Genomic DNA, 24,952 nt, shown 5'->3' on the forward strand with positions numbered 1-24,952 from the left:
GCCAGGCTGGAGTGCAGTGGCATGATCTCATCTCACTGCAACCTCTGCCTCCTGGTTTCAAGCAATTCTCCTGCCTCAGCCTCCTGAGTAGCTGGGATTACAGGTGTACGCCACCACGCCCAGCTAATTTTTGTTTTTAGTAGAGACAGGTTTTCGCGATGTTGACCAGGCTGGTCTCAAACTCCTGACCTCGTGATCTGCTCGCCTCGGCCTCCCAAAGTGCAAGGATTGCAGGCCTGAGCCACCATGCCCAGCCCTCTGACCCATTCTTCGTCAGTGTAATTTGGAACAACTTTTCCTTAACAACAGCCCCTCCCAAGAGTAAGCTTTTTTTTTTTTTTTTTGAAAGACAGGTTCTCACTCTGTTGCCCAGACTGGAGTGCAGTGTCAGGATCATAGCTCACTGCCACCTCGAACTCCTGGGCTCAAGCAATCTTCCTGAGTAGCTGGGACTACAGGTGTGTGTCACCATGCCCAGCTAATTTTTAAAAATTTTCTGTAGAGATGGGAGTCTTGCTATGTTGCCCAAACTGGTCTTGAATTCCATGATGAGCCAGGCTCACATTTGTAATCCCAACACTTTGGGAGGTCAAGGCAGGAGGATCAGTTGAGGCTAGAAGTTCAAGACTTGCCTGGGCAACATAGTGAGAATCCGCCTTTGCAAAAAGTAAAAAAATTAGTGGAGTGTGGCGGTGCAAACCTGTAGTCCCAGCTACTTGGGAGACTGAGGTAGGAGGATCACTTGATTCCAGAGTTGAAGGCTGCAGTGAGCTATGGTCTTGACGCTGCACTCTAGCCTGGGCAACAGAGCAAGATGCTCTCTCAGAAAATAAGTAGACCGGGCACGGTGGCTCACACCTGTAATCCCAGCACTTTGGGAGGCCAAGGTGGGGGAATCCCTCAAGCTCAGGAGTTCGAGGCTAGCCTGAGCAACATGGCGAAACCCTGTCTCTACAAAAAGTACAAAAATTAACTAGGCGTGGTGACGTGTGCCTGTAGTCCCAGCTACTGGTGAGATTGAGGTGGGAGGATTGCCTGAGCCTGGTAGATGAAAAGTTGCAGTGAGCAGAGATGACGCCACTGCACTCCAGCCTGGGTGACAGAGCAAGACTCTCTCCAAGAAATAACATAACATAACATAACATAACATAACATAACATAACATAACATAACATAACATAACCTTTCCCTGAAAAACTGTAGTCATGCCAAGTGCTCATCCACAGCCTCATAACTTGTGCTTGTGCTTTCTAGCCTTGTTTACTCCTCCATATATGAAGAAAGAAAAAAAAGCTTTTTAGTTTGTGTCTCTTGGACATTTTCAGATCTTGTGATTGGAACATTCTCTCTATTGCAATAGTCCTTTTGAATAAAATCTTTCCTTCTCTAAGTCTGAATTCGTCATTTACAGTGGTAAATATCTTAATTGTTCTGAGATAAATTATGTATATTACCTTTTTGTGGCAAAGGACTTAATATATATTCAGTAGGTGAAAGTAGTTCCTGGGGCCTAAAGTATGGTGGCTCACGCCTGTAATCCCAGCACTTTGGGAGGCTGAGGCGGGTGGATCACTTGAGGTCAGGAATTCAAGACCAGCCTAAGCAACATGGTGAAACTTCATCTCCACTAAAGAACGTGGTGGAGAGCGCCTGTAATCCTAGCTACTCGGGAGGCTGAGGCAGGAGAATTGCTTGAACCCGGGAGGCCAAGGTTGCAGTGAGCAGAGATCATGCCACTGCACCCCAGCCTGGACGAGAGCGTGACTCCGGCTCAAAAAAGAAAAAAAAAGTATAGGCGTTTGAGGTTGTCATCTCGCACGGAATAGAATAGTAAGTATAAAAAAGGACAATGCAATTTATATCTATTTTTTAAAAGTTATTGCTAATTTCAGGGCTTTTAAATTACTTAATTTTAATCGCAGAAACTTTCCAGGATGCCATCACCGCTCCGTGTCGACCCAGGTTCCCAGACTCCTGGGCTGCTTCAGCGTCAATAACATTACTGGGTAAACGCGCTAGCAAAAAATGGTTTCAACATAAACCGTTTCCATTCTAAGAGGAAAGCAGTTTGGTTTCCAAAATAACCTACACAACTGTGCTTTTAACTTGAAACCGTTTGAAACATCTACGCCGTTCCACAAGACACTACAGATAGCTCTGGGCGCTGGGCAGTGGGCATCACACGAAATCGCAGACCCTAACGTGTCCCGGCCAGCCCCGCCTCTCCCCCGGGTCCCTCCCTGGCGGTCCCTCTGCCTCCCTCCCCCGCGGTCCCTTCGCGTCCCTCCCCCGCGGTCCCTTCCCGCGGTTCCTCCCCCCCCCTTCCCCGGCGGCTCCTCCCCGGCCAGCCCCCGGGTCCCTTCACTCGGTCACTCCCCGCCCCTCCCCAGTGGCTCCTCCCGGTTCCTTCCCTGGGGTCCCTGCCCCGCAGCCCCTGCCTCAGCCAGGCTCTCTCAACGCCCCGCCCTTTTCCGGTTCCGCCCATCTCGGACCCCGCCCCAGGCCGCTCGGTCGCTTTCCTCCGCGCAGTTGCCCCCAGACCCGGAAGTGGATCGTGCGGAGCAAGCATCACACCATGGCGTATGAGTGTTCCTCTGTGTAGACTCAACCTGCGCCTCGCCGTCCCCCATTCGCACACCCGATGCCCGAGGGTCGCTACGGATTTAAAGTCTCCGCACCGCACCCTCCACCTCAGGTAAACAGGCCTTGCGGTGTGGGCCCGGAGACGCTTCCTTTTGGGTTAAAGTCGCCCAGAGGCTGGTCCCTGCCCCCGGTCTTTCTGCCTTGGGCCAAGTAAACACGGCCTTTCCCGGTTTTTTAAACGTTTAAGCAGGATTTTCCTGCTTAAAATCCTTTACTGACTCCTCCCGCCCTGCATCGCTTAAAGCCCTCACCGCCTGCCTTGGGCGCCTCCCAGCCTCGCGCTCGTCGGCCCGTGGAGCGCAGCGCCGCCGCCCCAGTCCCGGGGAGGCCGCGCCTCCGCCTGGTCCGGGAATCCTGCAGATCCCACCCCTGTCCTAAGGCGCCGTCGTCCCCCACCTCCCTCCTCGTGCCGGGCCCTGCTGCTCCCCAGGCCTCTCCTTCGCAGTCACCGCTTCCCTTGAGCCCTCGTTGGGGAGGTGCCCGGGGCCTGTCCTGTGACACCCGGTGTTTTTGCCTGCCCAGCACCACCCGCTGGAAAATGTACTCCTCCAACATGCAGACATCTTATTCCAAACCCTCCAGTGAATGTGTGGCCCAAGGGAATCAGGAGAAAGAGAGACAAAAAGCCACTGAGAGAAGATTGGAAAAACCAAGAAAGAGAAAAGAAAAATAGGGAGACCCATAAACAGATGGCAAAGTGGAGGATGGGTGAGGGATTTGCAGCGACAGAGTGAAAGAAGCAGTCAAGAAAGTAGCAGGGGCAGAAAAGCAGTTGGCGAAATGTAGAGAAAAGCTCCATGTCCCGAGATGAAGGACAGCAAGATAAGGAGAGGGACAGCAAAGAAGGAGCCTCCTCAGTCAGAGAGTGGCGGAGAGGAGAAAGGATTTGGAGCCAGGGCAGACAGAGCAGCGTGGTGCTGGGACAGCAGGAGGGGACAGCTGGTGACAAGGCGAGCAGAGAGAGAACCGCAACACAGGGAGGCCTGGGATCTGGGAGTGCCAGAGAATGGGGATAAGCGGTGGTAACAGGGAAGAGGGGATTTAACAGGGAAAGCAGAGGAGGCGCGGAGATGGGGTAAGAAAGAGGCAGAAATAGATGGAGATTGGGACGATGAAAAGATTGGAAAGAAAACGCCACAGGAGGTGAAACAAATTGGAAGAATGGAGTAGAACAGATATAAGGGGAAAAAACAAAGAAGGGAGAAACAGCAAAAGAAAAAAGAGGCACAAAATCGTCAGAATCCTAGGGGGAAAATAAAAGGGGAAAAAGAAGGGCTGGAGAGACAAGGTGAAAGTGAGAGGTACAAAATGGGGGAGAGGAACACATAGTTATAAAGCAAGAGGGGCGCCCTGGGGCCAGATGAGAGGTGAGTTGAGATTGGATATGACAATTTGATTTCTCTATTTATAATGTATTACATTTAAATTGTAATCTAATTGTTTAAATTCTACATATAAGTAAGAGAATTACAAAGCTCTGTGTAAAAGGCTTGTGCGTTTTATAATGATGGCATCAGAGGCTAGCTTTCATTTGCCCATGCTGTTCAGCCATTGGGCGGTGACTTGCCTCATTCAGTTGTGGGTCTCCCTCTTCCTGTTTCCTAGGATGGTGTAGGGTGTGGGGCAGTGAAGAGGGGCAAGGAGTGACTGACTGTGTCACTGCCTGGTACCTTGTATTTACCTTTCATCTCACAGTTAATGCTGAAGGTTGAGATGAAGCTTATCTAATTCAGTCTCTTTTTCTATATGTAATTATTGCTGAAGTAAGCTTTTGTGGAATCCTATATTGGCTCATGTCATTCTTTTCTAAATGTGATATATTTTCAATTTTTTCCCTTTGTAGAATTCCATATATAGTTAAATAATATATACATGTTAAATAATATATTTTCAAAATGGTTTCCATTTGAAGTTAATTGTGTTGAGTTCAGATTGAGGTCTGCATGCTTTCTACTCTTTATCATATATTGGAAATACTCTTTGGTAGTCAGTAGGTAATTTTATTCATTTTTATTTATTTATTTATTTATTTTTGAGACAGTCTCACTGTGTCACCCAGGATGGAGGGCAGTGGCGTGATCTCAGCTCACTGCAACCTCTGTCTCCCAGGTTCAAGTGATTCTCCTGCCTCAGCCTTCCAACTAGCTGGGATTACAGGTGTGTGCCACCACGCCTGGCTAATTTTTTGTATTTTTAGTAGAGACGGGATTTCACCATGTTGGCCAGGCTGGTCTCGACCTCCTGACCTCAAGTGATCTGCCTGTCTCGGCCTCGCGAAGTTCTGGGATTACAGGCGTGAGCCACCGCGCCCGGCCCTTATTTATTTTTTTTTGAGATGGAGTCACTCTGTCACCCAGGCTTGAGTGCACTGGTGTGACCTCGGCTCACTGCCACCTCCACCTCCCAGGTTCAAGTGATTCTCCTGCCTCAGCCTCCCAAGTAGCTGGGATTACAGGCACCTACCACCACACCTGGCTAATTTTCATATTTTTAGTAGAGATAGGGTTTCATTATATTGGCCAGGCTGGTCTCGAACTCCTGATCTCAAGTGATCCCTCCCAAAGTGCTGGGATTACAGGCGTGAGCCACTACGCTGGCCATCAGTAGGAATTTTAGATGGTATCAGTGTGTATTTGATAAAGATATCAATGACACTTTTTTTTTCTTTTAAAGTTGACCTAAGAACCTATTAACTAATTCGTTTTTTTTTTTTTTTTTTTTTTTTGGAAACGGGGTCTCGCTCTGTTGCCCAGGCTGGAGTGCAGTGGTGCAATCTCGGCTCACTGCAAGCTCCGCCTCCCGGGTTCATGCCATTCTCCTGCCTCAGCCTCCCAAGTAGTTGGGACTACAGGCAGCCGCCACCACGCCCAGCAAATTTTTTCTATTTTTAGTAGAGATGGGGTTTCACCATGGTAGCCAGGATGGTCTCGATCTCCTGACCTCGTGATCCACCTGCCTCAGCCTCCCAAAGTGCTGGGATTACAGGTGTGAGCCACCGCGCTCAGCCAACTAATTTGTTACTAGTCATTTTTTCCCTTATGTCATCTCTTAAAATAGTGACCTGTGAACTACTAAGTAGATATCCCCCTCAAGTCCCTTTTGTCAGTTCTATTTTCTGTAAATGTGGAAGGATGGGCTGGATTGACTCAAAACCTTATTCCAGCAGAGCTTATGTGTTCATGAAAAAATTTGCTGAGAGAGTTCATCTCTATAGCTGACAGTCTTTGACTGTTTTCAACACCAATAGCCATGTTTTCACAGTTCTGCGTTTCATTAGTATGTTGTGTTTTTCTGGAAAAGGGGAATTTAATGTTTGGGATCAATGTGATAAAGCCGTGAAAGGGAAGTTTCTTTTGCCCAGGTATGTGAAAGAAGATCCTGGAATTTTCCAGGGGGGGCATGAGAAAGTCTAGTGTTGCCCATTGGCCCTTTGAGGCCGTCGTAGAGTCAGATACATCTTCTAATTCAACTTGGATGACTTAGTGAAACGTCTCCCCCTCTAGCCCTCAGTAAATCCACCTGCAACGTGAAGGTGAGGGACTCAGTCAATATACCTCAGTCTGAGCAACACTGACCCCCTTAATGTTTGGCAGAATTGGGTGTCCATCTGTGTTTTGCAGTTCTTCTAGGAAGTGGGGAGTGCCCACTGCAATTAAAAATTTAAATGAGACTCAGTCCTTTAAAATTTAAAACAAAACAAAACCAAAACTACAAGGGTGGAAGCCGGGGCATAGACTCGGAGGCAGAGAGACCATCTTCGGAGGCCTTTCTCTGCATTAGAGTTATGGCTAAATCTAAAGCAGTCGTGTCAGTCCCTGGCAGGGGGCCCTCCACCAGCTTCCCGTGTTCCCCAGGACAAAAGCCCAACTCCTCACTGTGGCTCCACAGCCCTGTGTCCAGGGCCCCCGCCACTGTCCAGCCTCCTCCTGGGAGCTTGCCCTCATCTCATGACTCCCTCTGCCCCAGTCACATTTGTTTTTCTCTTTTCCCAAATATCAAAACCTTTCCTGTCTCAGTCTTTGTCCCTCCTCTTACCCTGTGTCCCCAAATCATCACAGCTCTGTCCCTTTCTTCTCCTTTGGGTCTAGCCTCAGAGCTGTCTCCCACCCTCTTGCACCCCCATCTGAAGTTCTCTCTGCCTGTCAGTCACGTTACTCAGGTTTCACTGTCTCCGCATCCATCACCACATCGGACACTCTTCTGCGTGGATTATTTTGAGTGTTTTGTGTCTCCCTCTGTTGGAAGATGCAGTCTCCATCTTGGCCACGGGATGACTCCAGCACCTGCTCCGGGGTTATAGTTCAGATGCTGGGGCTGGGGTGGGGCTGAGGAGTCCTCAGGGAAGACCAAAAGGATAGGGCGGGTAGTGAGGGTGGCCTCATATTCTGGAAATTTTATCCGTAATTGGTCTAAATTTCCTGTGGCTATTTATTCCAGTCTATATAAGAGCAGAAGGCCTCACTGAGGCCTGAAAAGCCCCTCAGACCCTGTGTCCTCAGCCAGTGCGGAGGCGTCCCCACCGCCTTACTCCAGCTCCCGGGTCTTCCACGCTCTGCACATCACCAGGGCCCAGTGGCCATCCTGGGCAGCTTTGCCTTCCAGCAGGTGATGTGCTCACAGTCAGGGGTCCTGGATTCCCTTCAGGAAGGGTGGTGAGAACTTCAGAAGCTAAATGGTCCATGAAGGAGGCACTCCCTAAACAGCCGGGGAATTTTGCAGGTGACTGTGAGTAGAGAGGCAAGGGGACAATGGCAGCCTCCCTCATGAGATCTGGGGCCTCTCTTTTTCTTGGACATCCTCCGTCAGCTCAGTCCGGCCAATCTTCACCTGCCTTTAAGCTGGACTCCATGGTGTCCCCAAATTGCTGGCAATTCCTTCCAGCATGGCCAACTTTCTAGAATCTAGACTTGAGACCCACTGTCCTGCAGATAGCAGTTTGTGTCCGTTCCTGCCGCATTGCCTGTGTCCAGAGGCCTTTCAATCCAGTGTGCTCCTCAGGCTGGAAGAGAAGTAGAAAAATGGAGGCAGGTGAAGAAGTCCTTAGAGTGTCGAGTGAGGCATGGAAGCAATGGTGAGCCTCTAGAGGAGCTGGATGGATGCTGCATGCACCTGGCCCACGGCGGGGTGTGTGGCACCCTTGGAAAGAAGGTTCAAGTCTGGCTATAGCACCTGGAAGTGGGTTTTGGGGTGGATGTGGGGCTGCAGGATCATTTTGTAATGCCCTGATGTCTCAGCTCAGGTTACCTGGGAAACAGATGCTGACACAGAGATTTGCGTGCAGGAATTTAATTCAGAAACTCATCATCACAGTGAAGAGGACTGAAGGCAGTGGAATCAGGCAGAGAGAAACATCCTGAAGTGTACTTAGAACCAAGACCTAAGCTGAGCCCACAGGGAGCTTCAGCAGCAGGAGGATGGGCGCCTTGGCCTGAGGGTGTGGATCCCAGAGCTGCTCCACAGCATCCGCTCCACGGAGTGATTTCTGTGGAGGCTTTGGGAAGTCCAAAAACCATCCTGAAACCCACAGAGGAAAGATAGCAAGAATCTCAGAGATGATTTTCTGGGTTGCCTTTGGCATTCGGGGTATTTTCAGTTGCAGATCAGTAAGCTTTCAGTTGTGTTTGGGAAGATGAAATGCTCATTTGGAGTGTTTCCTGATGCTGGGGTCTAATTGCATCATTAGAGACATCTCCGTTTTATTGGTAGGTTTTAGTGGTATTCCCCTGTGGGGTGGAGTCACTATGAGTGGAAATACGTTGCCCTGGGTCAGTGAGTTCCTGGGGTGTTTGTGTATATTATTCCATGAGTTACTGGGGCTTGCGAGATTTCATAACAGGGCTTCTGGATCTTTATGAAGTATCTGGGGATTGTGGGATCTTTATGAAGTATATGGGGAGTGTGGGAGTTTGTAAGCATGTCTGGGTCCAGAAGGGCAACAGGGGTCCTAAGAATCAGGTGCAGATGGCTTTCATCAGGGAGGGTTTGTTGTGGGGGTGTCTCTGGGTGCAAATCAAGAGGGAGTGGTTATCAGGGTCCCAGAGTAAGGGAAAGATTTTTCCAAGAATCAGAGTGAAACACAGCACACTGACCTGCGGCCCAAAGGTTTCCACTGGGACTGTCCTTGGGAAGATAAAGCTGCCACATTCTTGCTGCCAGGCCAGTGGCCCCTCCCTATTTATTCCAAGATAACAGAGTCACAGAGTCACAAGGCAGCTGGGGAGCTGAGGGGCAAGGTCCTTGAAACCCGCTGTGGAACACGGATCTTTCTCCAGTGCTTAGGGGCCACGGGGCCCTGGGAAGGGAGTTGGAGGGTTACAGCCCTGGTCATGGCAGGGAGACTCAGGAACTGGAGGAAGGAAGAGCTGTGTTCATCCCCACAGGGTGTCCCTCTGCTCAGGAATTTGTGCAATAGAATGGGGTGAGCTAATGGGGTCACATTTAGGGAAAGGAGTCTTTCTGTCCACCCAACACACATCTCATCCTATGCACACACTTCTCCCTTTCCCCATTGTCCTCTGTATGATGAGAAACTAATGCTTCCCCAGGCGGGTGATTGAGGGAGAGGAGGGGTTGGTCTGTTTGTGTCTCTCCTTTCTCCCCTCTGTCAAGTCTTCTGCCTGCCTTTCTGCTGCTCTGTTCAGACTCTCACTTCCTGCAGGTCTGCGGTCAGTTTGCCCCATGCAAGACCCTAGGATTTGGGTCTGTGAATAATATTCAAGCCAACGTCATTGCCAAGTGAGAAATCTTAGACCCCAGGACCTTTTTTCCATGGAGGGGCCTGGGCACAGAGACAAACTCTTCTTTTTGCAGAGTTTAGGGTATTTTATTGGCCACGTGGGTCTGCTGAGCCTCAGACAGCGATCCCATAGTCAGCCAGATGTGTTTCTGGGTGGACTTGCGCTTGCCCTTCCACAGGTTGGGCAAGCAGAGTGGTCTCCATGAAAGGCCCTTGGCTGTGCCCCTCAGCTGGTCCTGCTCAACTCCCTTCTCATGATAAAGACCACCCCAAGGACAAACAAGACCCCTGCATACATCAGTCTCCCAAAGTGAAGACCATAAAAATGGCCTAATATTTCATTCATTCATTCATTCATTTATTCATTTTGAGATGGAGTCTCCTTCTGTCTCCCAGGCTGGAGTGCAGTGGTGCGATCTCAGCTCACTGCAGCCTCTGTCTCCTGGATTCAAGCAATTCTTCTGCCTCAGCCTCTGGAGTAGCTGGGACTACAGGCATGTGCCACCACTCCCAGGTCATTTTTTTGTATTTTTAGTAGAGACGGGGTTTCACCATGTTGGTTAGGCTGGTCTTGAACTCCTGACTTCATATGATCTGCCCACCTCGGCCTCCCAAAGGTGTTGGGGTTACAAGCATAAGTCACCGCACCTGACCATATATCACTTACTTTTAATTATTTACTTATTTAATTTTTACTACACTCCCATTTTAGCAATACTAATATTTCAGTTAATGTTGCTGTTATTATTTACTGTTATTGAGACAGAAGCTTTGTGTTAGACGCTGATCTCATGTAACGTGACTCTTTTATAATTGTGCTTAGGATTCCACGGGAGATGAGTGAATAAACGACTGAACATTGTGCATAAACAGACAATTTATATATTCATAAGATTAAGACATTTTGTATTCCTCATCGTTATGCAAAGGAAAGACTAGACACTGTGGAGTCATCTCTCATGAGAACAAACCTGCAGACAGCTGGGAAGCACACTAGCCACCAACTGGGAGTATTAAAAAGAGCAATCCAGTCTCCAAATCAAGGAGAGGGTTCAAGTCATAGAAAAGCTGCAGAGCCACCGGGTCTCAGAGTTTCCCGCGGGAACCCTGGGACTCGCTACCAGTCCCATGAGCGCACCTGGGGATTTTAACGTCTGGTGGGATGGTGGATTCCGAGTATGGTTGGACGGGGCTGGAGTGCCCTGAAAGGCAGGCTTGAATGCTCTCCTGCCGGTGAGAAAACTGGAAGCGGATTCTGGGCGGGAGCTGTGGCCAGCGAGAGGCGGGTCTTGGATAGTGGGGAGAGGCCAGGGTGGGGAGGGTGGAAGCCACCATGAGGTGGGGTCTGGGCAATGGGAAAGGGGTGGAAGAGGGTCAGGTGGGAGGGTGGAACTGCTGTGGGGCGGGGCCTGGGCAGTGGGGAGGGGCGGGGTGGGAAGGGTAGAAGCCGCCGTGGGGGCGGGACCTGGACTGGCAAGGGGCCAGGGTTGGGAGAGTGGAAGCCACCATGAGGTGGGGTCTGGGCAATGGGAAAGGGGTGGAAGAGGGCGGGGCGGGAAGGTGGAACTACTGTGGGGGCGGGGTCTGGACAGTGGGGGAGGGGGGGTGAGAAGGGTGAAAGCCGCCCTGGGGTGGGGTCTGGGCAACCGGAAACGGGTGGAAGAGGGCGGGGTGGGAGGGTGGAACTACCATGGGGGCAGGGCCTGGACAGTGGGAAGTGGGTGGGGTGAGAAGGGTGGAAGCTGCCTTGGGGTGGGGTCTGGGCAATGGGAAAGGGGTGGAAGAGGGCGGCGGGATGGGAGGGTAGAAGCTGCTATGGTGCAGTCTGGGCTATGGGAAGCGGGCAGAGCCGGGAAAGGAGCGGGTCTGGGCTCCCTACTCTTGGCCCCAGGTCATTTTCTGCTATGTCAGCCTTTCTCTCCACTAGGACTGGATCAACAGCATTACACTGCTAAAATAAAATTTCAGCTAATTGAAATTAGGCGGGGATGCTTCCTGCTAATTTTCAGTGGGATGCTTCCTGCTTATTTTCAGTTAATCCAACATTTCAAACAATTTAAGGCAAAAGAACAGAATTGTACTGGGCCACTTAATTGAAGGCTAAAGTTTTTTTACTCTTACACTGAAAACGATTTAAGTGAAAACCTCATTTTGTTTGCAGGTGGAGACAGGCATCCTACCATTAAGAGGATCACAACTCATCTTAGCTCAGGGTACCAGGAGGGGTGCAGGGGCATCAGCGGATGGTCCCTGTGGGGCAGTGGTTTCATCCTGGAACTGGCCATTAGAACCGTTTAATTAATCCGGGACCTGATTTGTCTGTTTAGAGGATGAAACGAAGGTGAAATTTCTACTTGTGCTGTGTTCAGTTTCATAGTGACAACGATCAGAACGTTGTTTCCATTGCTATTTGCCAGGCACCGGGATGGAAGAAAGAGAACTCTGGGCTTAGGTCCAGGGACGTCTCAAGGACCCTCGACCAGGGTGTGTGGAGGAAGGGTATCTGGTAATTTAGGTCGCCAACCATTCCCTTAAATATAAAGAATACTTTTTAAAATAGAGGAATTACAGGGAAAATATCAGAGATAAATTTCTGGGTTACCTTTGGTGTTGGATTATTTTGTGTTGTAGATCAAGAAGCTTTCAGATGCATTTTGGAGGATAAAATGATAGTTTGGAGTGTTACCTTGTATGATATCGGGGTCTCATTGGAGCATGTGCATCGCTAATGCCTTGTTTCCTTATATTTCACTTGTTGATCTATTGCACAGTTGTAAGGGAATTTTAAATGTATATGGCTTTGAAATAAACTTGGTGCATCTAATTTTTTCAATTAGCTGAAATTTTCTTTTAGCAGTTAATGATGTCTCTTATGTGTGACAGGAACATTCAGTACACCCACAGTGAAGACTGAGTGCCCTTCAAAGCTTTTTTCTTTTGTTTTTTTGTTTTTTGAGACAGGCTCTGTCACCTAGGCTGGAGTGGTGTGATCATAGCTCACTGCAATCTCAAACTCACTTCAGCCTCCTGAATAGCTGGGACTATAGACATGCACCACCACACCTAGATAATTTCTAAATTTCTTTGTATAGATGGGGTCTTACTGTGTTGCCCAGGCTGGATTCAGTGCCGAGTCTCAAAGGCCAAGGTACCAGGGCAAGTTCATTATTTTTGAGTTTCACTTGGTGTTATGTGTTGACAATGTAGAAGCTGATTTTGACCCTGTAATCCTAGCAAATAGCAAAGGTTAAGCCTCCCCCCCCATCCTTTCTTCTTTGTTTTTTTGTTTTGTTTTGTTTTTTGTTTTTTTGTTTTTTTAGATGGAGTCTTGCTCTGTCGCCCAGGCTGTAGTGCAGTGGCACGATCTCGGCTCACTGCAGCCTTCGCCTCCCGGGTTCAAGTGATTCTCCTGCCTCAGCCTCCCTAGTAACTGGGATAACAGGCGCTGCCACCGCGCCTGGCTAATTTTTATATTTTTAGTAGAGACGGGGTTTCACCATGTTGGCCAGGCTTGTCTTGAACTCCTGACCTCAGGTGATCCACCTGCCTCGGCCTCCCAAAGTGAAGTGTTGGGATTACAGGCATGAACCACCGTGCCCGGCCAGAAATACCCTTTTTAAATCTTTTGTGAATATGCTGATTTTGCTTCAATGAAAATTTTATAAGCATTTAAACTCTACATATACAAAATGGATTCATGGCTTTCATCTATAATCAGATTCACCCCTACTATTCTCATTGAAAAGATCCAAAATCAAATCATTTCTTTGCTTGGAATTATGGAAGTCCATGCTGAAACTGCTTTCTTGGCAACATAGGTACTTGGCAATATTGCGTAACACAGAGCTGCCTACCTTGCAAAAGTCCCCACATCTATCCCAGACACCGTATCTTTTGAAACTGTGTAGATGTAGTTGTGAAATATGCTATTTTTCCTGTCTAAACAATTGTATTTTCAATTAATCACCACTTTTCCATTGATGAAATCTTCCACATGTGGGGATGTGAGAGGCAAACATACTTCAAAGTAGAGGTAAATTCACAGATGTTGACATAAAATTATTGCTAGTAGATACGATGCCATTTAATATTTGATAATCTAGTTTTACTTTGTAGAGGGTTCATGTGAAGGAGAATATCCAGCCAGCATGGTAGCTCACGCCTGTAATCCCAGCACTCTGGGAGGCCAAAGCAGGTGGATCACTTGAGGTCAGGAGTTTGAGACCACCCTGGCCAATGTGGTGAAACCCCGTCTCTACTAAAAATACAAAAAAAATTAGCTGGGCATAGTGGCGTGCGCCTGTAATCCCGGTTACTTGGGAGGTTGACATAGGAGAATCGCTTGAACCCAGGAGGCAGAGGTTGCAATGAGCCAAGATCGCGCCATTGCACTCCAGCCTGAGCGACAGAGGGAGACTCCGTCTTAAAAAAAAAAAAAAAAAGAAAAAAAAATACCCTATCAAGTACGCTTAAAATCTTGCAAAATTAATTACCCTTTAGGTGAATATAAATGTAAATGTTTTCTGAAGACGATTTTACAGGCTTTTTTTCTACAACAGATTAAAATAAGTACTTAGAAAACAATTTTTATTTAAATATTGTAATCTGTGTTCTTTGGTTTCTCTTCTATTTCTTCAAGTACTTTTGGAATGCGTGTAAAGTGAATTTCAAATTACACTATATGTAGAAATTATTGACATAAGCATATTATGATGACAAAGTTTATCTCAAAGGTATTTGAGGCTGTGTCATCTCAAGAGTGGAATGGGATAAAGGAAGAACAATGGAATTTATTTCTATTTGTAAAAAGTTACTGCTTTTTAAAAAGCAAGTTATTGACCTAACTAATACATAGGCCTTAGCCCTGCTCTGGAACTGAAGTTGACACTGTCCTTTCTGGGTGTGCAGGGAATAGAAATGGAAAGGAGGTTCTGCTGATCAGCATGAAATTGTACACTCCCTGCTAAGCTCAAGTTTTGCGTTTCACATTCTAGTTTGCATCTCATTCAGTTACAGCATTTCTTTAAATGCTTAATTTTAATTGCAGAAACGTTCCTGGATCCGATCACTGCCCCCCGACGACCTAGAGAGATCCCAGCTCCCAGCCCACTGAGTGGCTTCAGCCTCGCTGGTAGGTCTCTCCTCCAAAGCTCTGGAAACAGACTCCTGGGAGCGAGAGGGAGGGAAGCGCAGGCGCCACCCTCTTTCCCCAAGCCTCCCCGCCCACTTCATCTCTCAGGCACCTCCCAACTCCTGGCCCCTCTGCATGAGGTGCCTGCCCGGGGCCCCGCCTACAGGGGACCCAGCTCTTCTTGCAGCTGCTGGAAGCTGATCACCTGGAGTGAAGGCCTCACACGTGAGTTTCCCTCTGTTTAGGTTAAACTTGGGCTTCCCAGGCTCCTGCACATCCATACTCGGTTTGCAGGAGTCCTCAGAGACATACATGTATATATGCGTGATTGTAGTTCACGGCAGCCTGGACCTCCTGGGCTCAAGCGATCCTCCCACCTCAGCCTCCTGAGTAGCTGGGACCACCAGTGTGTACCACCATGTTTAAATAATTTTTTTATGTATATTTAGTAGAGAGGAGGTCTCACCGTGTTGCCTGAGCTGGTCTCAAATTCCTGGGCTCAAGTGATCCTCCTGGTCGGCTGGGATTACAGCCCACAAAGTGCTGGGATTACAGGCGTGAGCCATCACTCTGGGTCCTATAGACCTTAATATCCCCTCATGGCTCTTTCATTCCTAAGTAAATTCAGAGGTGTCCATGAGAGGTCAGGGGTCACTTCCCATTGAACCACACAGACAGGTCCTGCTTGCAATATTTCTGCCATCAGGCCATGTAGACAGCTTTCACGCCATTTCCTGCTTAAAACCCTTTACTCAGTTGCCACCCTGTGCCTTGTAAGGTCCTCACCCGCGAGGTGCATTCACCCTTTGGGTCCTCTAAGCCTCGCCCTTCATTGCATCTGCACAGCAGCACCGCAGCTCCGGTGCAAGAGAGTCCTCACCCTGGTCCTGGGATTCCACAGATCCCACCCCTCCCCTGAGACACCCGCCCATCTTGCTCTCACTGAGCCTTTTCCTCTACCCTGCAGGCCTCCCCCTCATAAGCATGGCTTCCTCTGACCCAGCGTTGAAGGAGGTGACTTGGGCCTGTCTGTTCACCTCCAGTGTTCTTTTGTCCCAGATTCCACTCCACTAGAAGATGTGCTTTCAGTAGGTGGGCATCTTATTCCATCCCCTTCCCTGTAAATATGTGGCCAAAGGGGATCAGGAGAAAGAGAGACAGGAGAAAGAGAGGAAATAGAAAAACTGAGAAGGAGTGAAAAGGACGAGTGAGAACCATGAACAGATGGCAACACAGAGGATGGGTGGGGAATTTGCAGACAGACACTGAGAGTGAAAGACAAAGCTGAGAAAGTGTGGGGCAGGGAGCAACTGGAGGAATGTAGAGAAAAGCTGGGTCTCCAGAGAGATGAAGGACAGCAAGATAGGGAGAGGGGCAGAAAGGGGGAGGCTCCTCAGACAGAGAGTGGCAGAGAGGAGGAGGGATTTGGAGCCAGGGCAGACAGCAATGTGGTGCTGGGACAGCAAGACGGGACAGCTGGTGACAAGGAGAGCAGAGACAGAACCACAGTATGGGGAGGCTTGGGATCTGGGGGTGCCAGAGAGTGGGGACAAGGGGTGTAACAGGGAAGAGGGGATTTAATAGGGGGAACAGAGGGGGAGCAAAGATGAGGGAAGAAAGAGGCAGAAATATGTGGAGATTGGGATTGGGACAATGAAAAGATTGGGCAGAAAGAGGAATAAGAGGTGGAAGAAGTTGTAGGAATGGAGCAGAACAGGCGGAAGAGAAGGAATGGAGGGAAGAAAGGGAGAAAGAGCAGGAGGGGAGAGGGGCTCAAAATAAGGAGCAGAAACCTGGGGGGAAACATAGAAAAAAAAAAAAAGCCAGGGAGAGAAGGTGAGGATGAGATATGTACAGAATGAGAGAGGGAAACACAGAGGAAGGAAGAAGGAGGGGACCTTGGTTCAGGTGAATGGTGAGCTGATTGAATATGGGTAATGTAGTTGTGACATGTTGATTTCTGTCTTTATAATGTAACATTTTAAATATGCTTAAAATACACAGATAAAGATGAGAATTGCAAAACTTGTCTATAAGGCTATGCATTTCATTAATTATGGCATCAGAGGTTAGCTTCCACTTGTAACCTTTTCAGCCAGAGGGCAGTGACTTAACTCATTCATTTGTGGGCCACCCTCTTCCTCCCTTTCCCTGGGATGGGGTTGGGTAGGGGCGAGAACATGAGTTAATGTAGTACTGATTACATAATATTTAGTATTATATGATGCTGATTATAGTCAATATAATAGTGAACACTCAACACAGAAAACTCATCACCAAAATGTGGAGGAACTTCTTCCCACCAGCAATGCATTTTCCATCCGACATTAACTGGGTGACCTTTATAGTTCAACTCAATTCTGACACTGTCCAGCTAGAATTAGGATCAGATGCTGTTTACTGGTTGGTCAGTTCCACAGGGCTGCCCCCACTTCAAATGCCAGTCACAAGTCGCAGGTTGGGACCTGAACTTCTGGGTGACCAACTGTAAATTGGGGATTCACTTGACCCCCCTCCTCAGGTTGTAGTAATTTGCCACGGTCATTCACCGAACTCAGGCCAACACTTAGTTTACTCATTTGTTATAAAGTATGTTGCAAAGGGCACAGATGAACAGCCAGATGGAAAAGCTGTGCTAGCTAGTTATTCAAACCCAAGGCAAGTGTTAGGGAAGCACACTGACCAGGTCAGTCAGAGCGTACAGCATGTGAAGCAAGGGCAGTCTTGTGCGACTGAGCCGTCAAGCTGTGGTGTCTGATTCTGTTTTGTAGACAGTGTCAGAATTGAGTAAAATGGCGGGACTCCCTACCTGGGAGTCTGCTGGAGAACCTGTCATTGTGGGGAAAATGATACACATTGTGGTGACTAGAGGTGAAATATTCTGTATTGAGTGTCACAGTAGTATGAACAATTTTTTTCCTCTCTGAACAGATCTCCAACGTGTAATAAAGCCTTTTTTTCTTCTACTTTCCCATCTTTAAGACAAAAAAATACTTTCGACTACATTTCCCTCTGTAATAAGTAAGTACCTATTTATGCTCTATTTAAGAGCATAATATTCTAAAAACTAGTTTTACTTTGTCTTCAATTCTTTTTTTTCTTTTTTTAATAAAAATATAGAGACAAGATCTTGCTGTGTTGGCCAGGCTGGTCTCAAACTCCTGGGCTGAAGTAGTCTTTCCACCTCAACTTCCCAAAATACTGGGATTACAAGCGTGAGCCGTGTGCGGCCACTTTGTCTTCAATTCTTGCTTAAACCGTTGAATTGTTGCTTGAATCTAGCTTTCACATCCAGCATTCCACTGATTCTTCCTTTTTCAATCATCAGTGACCTCCCCATTCCTAAATGCCGTAATTTACGTCCTGTCCTCATCTTTTTCTTCCTGTCGGTAGCATGTAGCACAGCTGATCACTTCCTCTTCTGTTGTCTTGGCTTTTATGACACCCCGTTAACCTTTACAAATCTATTCAATCTTCTTGCCACTCTGATCACTTTCTGCTTTCCTCTTCTGGTGTCTCCAGAACTTTCTTGTTCTCTGAGTGTGCAAGTGCTCATGGCTCAGTCCTTACACCTCTTCTTGTCTCCGTCCACACCCACTGCCTTTCCTTACTGTCTCATCTCATGGCTTTATGCCCCACCTATTAATACACAGCCCCATGTCCCCTGCAGACCGTCCTCTGAGGTCTAGAATCCTGTGTCTAGTTGTCTCCAAAACTCTCTACAGGGATGTCCCAACAGGCATCTCCATCTTCATATGTCTAAAAGTGACTTCCTGGCCGGGCACAGTGGCTCATGCCTATAATCCCAGCACTTTGGGAGGCCGAGGCAGGCAGATCATCTGAGGCCAGGAGTTTGAGACCAGCCTGGCCAACATGGCAAAACCCTATCTCTACTAAAAATACAAAAAATTAGCCGGGCGTGATGGCAGGCGCCTGTAATCCCAGCTACACAGGAGGCTGAGGCAGGAGAATCGCTTGAACCCAGGAGGTGAAAGCTGCAGTGAGCCGAGATCACCCTACTGCACTCCAGCCTGGGCAACAAGAGTGAAACTCTGTCTCAAAAATAAATAATTATTTAAATAAAAGTGACTTCCCAAACTCCTCCAAACGTGTTCATCCCTGCAGTCTTGCACATCTCAGCTGAGGGCAACCCTGTACTTCCTGGGGCTCAGCTGAACTTCTTGTCATGTTTAAAATATGTAAGATACTATGTTGTAAGTGTGTTACTTTGTAAAATGAAGAAACAATTATGCATTTACTTAAAACAGGTGAGGAAATACATGGTTTTATAAATTCTTTTGAGGTATGGGAGAAAGAATGTTTGAAGACCTCTCCCTGTGTGATCTGCCCTTCAGGACCTCTCTGATGTCATCTCCTTCCTGTGTCCTCCCAGCCCCCTCTGCTCCAGCCCCACAGGCCCCTTTCCTTTTCCTGGAGCCAAGGTTGCTCCTGCCTCAAGGCTTCCATGTGGGCTGGCCCTCTGCCTGGAACTCTCTGGCCTCTCAGCTGCAAGTGACAAGCAGCCTTTCTTCCTGAGGTCTTTGTTCTGACATCACTTCCTCCGTGGAAACCTTTGTGGTGTCCCACAGCCTCCTATTTGACATTGCAGCCCCACCTTCACCCCCACCTCTGGTCCATGTTGCCTGTTCTGTGTGATTCTTTTTGCTCCTTCAGTATCCAGTCTGGATCCTGGTGAGAACAAGTCCCCAACAGGAGAGGAGCCAGAAGGTGGGGCTGTGCTGGGCTCGCCCCCACAGTGGAGCGCAACCCTGGCTTCATATGAGAGCGCCCAGGCGTTTTGCAGAAACATCTCTTGTGCCCCCTTGACATGTTTTCATTTCAGTGTTTTAGAGCCCAGCTGAGTAATATTTCAAGTTGGCTCTATTCTGTAGCCAGCATAGTACCAATCCCTGTCTTTTGTTTCTGAAGGCTGAGCTCAGCCTGGGATCCACAGAGAGGTGAGGGGGGCTGTGCTCTGCATGGGGTTTGGTCAGGGCTGGGTCTGTGTCCTAAAGGGGAGTTCAGTCCAGCCCAGCTGCCCACGGCTGCAGCGTGTGTGTGGGCTTCCCCAGGAGAGTGGGTTCTGAAGACAGGGGTCAGAAACTCCCTTCTTCCTGCAGGAGTCTCTCGTCCCCGTATTCCCCCTGTGCAGCGGGGCGCAGAGGACCATCTTTCCACGGGGTGAGATCTTCTGTGCGTGTGATTGTGGCACATGAAGGAGATGTATAGATTCTCAGCCCTAAGCAGCATAGTTTGGATATTCAGTATTGGCTTCTAAAGACTCTTTTATGTTACCCAAGGAAGAAGTCTGGAAGAAGAGGAAGAGGAAAGAAAAGGGGTCAGGGATGGCCCTTACTCAGGTAAAGTGATATTCCTGGTGGATTGTTCTTTTATTTCTTCCTAAAATGCCTGGCATTGGCACTGCGAATCTTCTCTGAGTCTGAAGCGTCCTGCCTGACAGGTTTGCTCACACTCACCCGTGCCTTCCCTCAGTCCCTCTCATCTCGTTTAGATTCCATCTCCCGTGACCCAGTGACATGAACTTGGGAAGAGGCTGCACTGGGCATGGTCCTGGGAAGGGCTCACACCCAGACATGGATGGAGACGGGGTGAGGATCCTGTGGTGTCAGTGCTGTTGGGCAGCAGGGATTGTTCAGGGGTCGCATCTGGATGCACTGTCAGCTCTGTGTAAACCATGATAACAGAAGCTGCCCATGAAGTCAGGTATTACTGTGCACAACTACCTGCTCACTGGCATGGAATAAGAACACTAAGGGGAAAGCTTTCCTGCCTCATTGATAACTGCATTTGAAGCCGAACAAGTGAGTCATTGGGTTTCCGACTCCAAACTCATAAAGATTGGGAACGGAATGGAAAGTTTAGACACTGACATTGGAGATAGATGATTCTTTCATTCCATCATCCATTTTAATGTATGACATCAATGTAAATGTGTAACAACACAAGATTCATTAAACTGTATCCCATGGAGACTGTGATGTTCTTAGAAGAACCTCTGTCCGTTGGGTATTGTAGGTGAGAGTGGCATATGAGCAGGACAACCTTGCCATTAGAGAGAATGGAACTGTATTTTTGTTTTACCAGTTATGAGTCAACATTTCGCTTCTTTTATTTTAAACATGGCATCATGTATATATTTGTTTTATAGTGAAATGATACATTTATGTGCCAAGAGGTGAAGCATCCCTTTTCCTGTCCAGCCTTCCACCCTCCCTCACATCTCAATGGGGAGCCACTGTTCTCAGTTCTGTGGGAAGGGTCAGTGCGAGTCCTGTAGAAATGTATTTTGACATCATTATGAGATTTAAACAAATTCTTCAGTGAATGTTTGGTTGTGGTATGTTAACCTGCAAGTTTTGAACATTGACGTGTTTTCGTGTTAGGAAAGGAGCTCTCTTTTCTACATCCTTGTTGGAGCATTCTGGGAATGAAGACAGGTGGATCTTTTAACTTTCTCACTTTTATAAAGAATGCCACACAGGGTGCTGCACGGTGGCTCACATCTGTAATCCCAGCACTTGTGGAGCCCAAGGTGGGAGGATCATTTGAGCCCCAGAGATTGAGGCTGCAGTGAGCCATGATAGTGCCACTGCATTTCAGCCTGAGTGATAGAACAAGATCTTTTTTTAAAAAAAAAAAAAAAAAAAGTGCCGCCTTGGCTGCCCATGACCATGCCGACTTCACTACAGATCGTGAAGGGTTCCTCCAGGCTGGGCGATTGGAAGAGTGATCTCTTCTAGGATGGTGCATTTCCTGTGTTGCTAGATCTGGCAAGATTCTATCCCTACCCTAGGTGCAGAGGTGCCCTCTCCCACCAATGCCACGTCAGATTTCCCCCTCATTAAGCAAACTTGCCACTGTGTTCATTTTATGTTATGAAAATCTGGGGATAATGCAACCCATTTTATTTTCATTTTCTTATTCCTTGTGAGTCTGAGTGGGTTGCATTACTTTGTGGATGTGTATATATGAAATGAATTTTTATACTTTGCTCCATTTTCTGTTCCTAGAATTCAGGAGCTATGTTGTATTCTGCGGTTTATTTTCTTTTTAACTTTTACTACATTTTTTGAGACAGGGTCTCACTCTGTTGCTGGAGCGAGGCTGGAGCACAGCGGCTCTGTCACTGACATGCAGGTTCAGTTGCTCGCTGCTTGCAGAGTCCAGTTAACAAGAGCAAGGTCTGGTAGAAAGACAGTGACTTTTTATTCCAAAGCTAGCTTAGGGGAAGAAGTACAGGCTTCCTGCCTTAAGGTACTGCATTGCTCTTGGAGCAGAAAGCAGGCGCTTTTAAAAGGGGACTTGGCATGAATGGCACTAAGGAGATGAAGCGAGCAGGTGGGTGTCCCCCTAACTTGCTTCTGTGCCTTATGTACCAGGGGTTGAGCTGGCAGCCACTGGTGCCTGTGTGGGCAGAACTAGGTTGTAAAAGTGGCTGAAACTCTCCGGGTGGGAGAGAGTTTTCTAGCAGGACTTTGGGTTGTAGATTGATTGCTGTTCCTCGAGGTAACCTCCTGGCAGGTGAGATTCGCCTCTGGAGCTCAAAGCACATAGTTAGATGACCTTGCCCTGTAGAGAGTGTCTGCTGAAGGGGAGTTAAAAGGTTATAAGTGTATTTCTAAAGGGCTAAGTAGGAAGTAGGCAACAGGGGAAAATGGAGAAAGGAGAAAATAAGAGAAAAAAATAATAACTCACTCCCTTTTTCTTAGAAAAATGAGGGTACTTGGTTACAGTACAGTCATGACTCACTGTAGCCTTGACCTCCTTGGCCCAAGCAATTGTCCCACCTCAGTCTCCTGAGTAGCTGGGACTACGGTTGTGTGCTGCCACACCCAGCTAATGTTTTATGTTTTTGTTTTTTGTAGAGACAGGGTCTCCCTATGTTGCCCAGGCTGGTCTCAAACTCCTGGGCCCAAGCCATCCTCCTGACTGTGCCTCCTAAAGTGCTGGGATTATGGGCATGAGCCATTGTGCCCGGCTTGGTTTAATTCTTTATATACGCACTGTTGTCTTCCTTTCGATTACACATTATTCTACTGTAAAAATAATCTTTCTTTGCTTACCCCTTTCTCAATTATTCGTTCAGTTTATCTTGTTTTGGAAGGCCTTACGAAATGAAATGGTATGCTTTATCTTTATCTACCGGTGGATTGTTCACATGGCCTTTGTCTTTGACCCAGTTCCTGGCATATACAGCTCCTAAAATCTATAGAGTTTCCAAAGTGTTGTCTTTTTGCATACTGATATATTGACTGATAGCTGGCAGCCTCCAACGAGCTTCAGGATGGGGCCTGGGTCACCAGAATATCCAAGGCAAGATTGGAAGATTGGGGCTTTAAACTCCACTCCTCAGCTACCGGGCGGTGGGGGAAGAGGCAATGAAGGTTAAGTTGATCACCACTGGCCAATGGTTTAATTATGCCTACTTCATGAAGTTTCTATGAAAACACAAAAGCACACGGTTCAGAGAGCTTCAGGGTAGGTGAACACGTGGAGATTCCCGAGGGTGGCATACTTAGGGAGGGCATGGAAGTTCCAGCCCCTTTTCCAATACCTCACTGTATGCATCTCTTCATATGTATTCATCGTAATATCCTTTATAATAAATGGGTAAATGTACATAAAGTGTCTCCCTGAGGTCTGTGAGGTCTAGCAAATTAATTGAACCCAATGAGGGAATTACAGGAACCCTGATTAATAGTCAGTCTGTCAAAAGCACAGGAAAAACAACCTGGGGCTTGCTGTTGGCACCCGAAGTCGGACTGAACCCTCAACCTATGGGATTTGCCACTATCTCCAGGTAGATGGTGTTGAAACTGAACTGGGGTTGGAGGACACCCAAGCGGTGTCTGCTGCACAGTTGATTGCTTGCTGGTATGGGGGAAAACTACTATACATCTGTTTATTTATTATTCGTTTGGTTTTTTATTGTTTTGAGACAGGGTCTCACTCTGTTGTCCAGGCTGGTGTCCAGTGGTGTGATCACAGCTCACTGCAGCCTTGATCTCTGGGGCTCAAGTGATCCTCCCACCTTAGCCTCTGGAGTAACTGAGACTATAGGCACGCACTACCATGCCCAGCTTGATTTTTTTGTAGAGATGAGGTTTCATTGTATTTCCCAGGCTGGTCTCTTGAGCTCACGCAGTACTCCTGCCTTGGCCTCCTAAAGTGCTGGGATTATAGGCATGAGCCACTGCACCTGGCCACATCTGATTTTAGAAGCATTTTCTGAGATTATAGTAGGAAAAACAATTTCATTTTTCCACAGAATGTGTCTCATGGATTTGAATTTTTGTGTGTACATTGGTACGTACTTTTATTTGATTCACTTTATACTATTTATTTTAGATTCAGGGGGTACACGTGAGGTTTCTTATGTGGGTGTATTTTGTGATGTTAAGGTTTAGTCTTCCAAAGATCCCATCACCCAAGTAGTGAACATAGTACCCGATAGATAGTTTTTCAGCCCTTCCCCCCTTCCTTCCTGTTCCTTTTTAAAGTCCGCAGTGTCTGTTGTTCTCATCTTTGTGTTCGTGTGCACACAGTGTTTAGCTTCCATTGTGAGAACATGCGGTATTTGTTTTTCTATTTGCGCATTAATTCGCTAGGGATAATGGCCTCCAGCTGCATCCATGTTGTTGCAAAGGACATGATTTTGCTTTTTTATGGCTGTGTAATATTCCATAGGGTATATGTCTACTATATTTTCTTTATCTGATCCACTGTTGATGGTCACCTAGGTTGATTCCATGTCTTTGCTATTGTAAATGGTGCTGCAATAAACATATGAATATAGGTGTCTTTTTGATAGAACAATCTGTTTTCCTTTGGGTACATATCCAGTAATGAGATTGCTGGGTTGAATTGTAATTCTATTTTTAGTCTTTGAGAAATCTCCAAACTGCTTTCCACACGGTCTGAACAAATTTGCATTCCCATAAGTGTATGAGTGTGAAAGTGTTTCTTTTTCTCTGAAGCCTTGTCAATATTTGTTAATTTTTTTTACTTTTTAGTAATAGCCATTATGCCTGGTATGAAATGGTGTCTCATTATGGTTTTGATTTGCATTCTCTGATGTTTGGGGTATTGAGCATTTTTTCATATGCTTGTTGGCCAATACTACGACTTCTTTTGAGAAGTGTCTGTTTATGCTATTTTCCCACTTTTTCATGGGGCGATTTGTCTTCTTCTTGTTGATTTGCTTATGTTTCTTATAGATTCTGGATATTAGTCATTTGTCAGATGCATAGTTTGCAAGTATTTTCTCCCATTCTGTAGATTGTTTACTCTGTTGATAGTTTGTTTTTCTGTGTACAAGCTCTTTAATTAAGTTCCACTTGTCTATTTTTTATTTTGCTGCATTTATTATGAGGTCTTCATAAATTCCTTTTATTTGCTGCATTTGTTTTGCTGCATATATT

At 47.2% G+C, this 24,952-nt stretch overlaps 1 protein-coding gene across 16 annotated transcripts in view; it reads left to right on the forward strand.

Annotated features, from left to right (window-relative positions):
• Nucleotides 1-2,445: 2,445 nt before the first annotated feature.
• The window catches only part of ZNF160 (zinc finger protein 160), a 37,049-nt gene continuing 14,542 nt past the window's right edge, over nt 2,446-24,952 (forward strand). The window contains exons 1-6 of one of the 16 annotated variants that reach the window (XM_063615531.1): nt 2,447-2,695; nt 14,427-14,735; nt 15,478-15,602; nt 17,442-17,531; nt 19,811-19,870; nt 20,023-20,119. In XM_063615531.1, coding sequence (XP_063471601.1) covers nt 20,048-20,119 — 72 coding nt within the window. In that variant the 5' untranslated portion in view covers nt 2,447-2,695; nt 14,427-14,735; nt 15,478-15,602; ... (1 more) ...; nt 19,811-19,870; nt 20,023-20,047. The other 15 variants (XM_063615522.1, XM_063615534.1, XM_063615526.1 and 12 more) reach the window with 15 other exon arrangements.

This window comes from Symphalangus syndactylus, chromosome 13, assembly GCF_028878055.3.
Source record: "Symphalangus syndactylus isolate Jambi chromosome 13, NHGRI_mSymSyn1-v2.1_pri, whole genome shotgun sequence".
NCBI lineage: Eukaryota > Metazoa > Chordata > Mammalia > Primates > Hylobatidae > Symphalangus > Symphalangus syndactylus.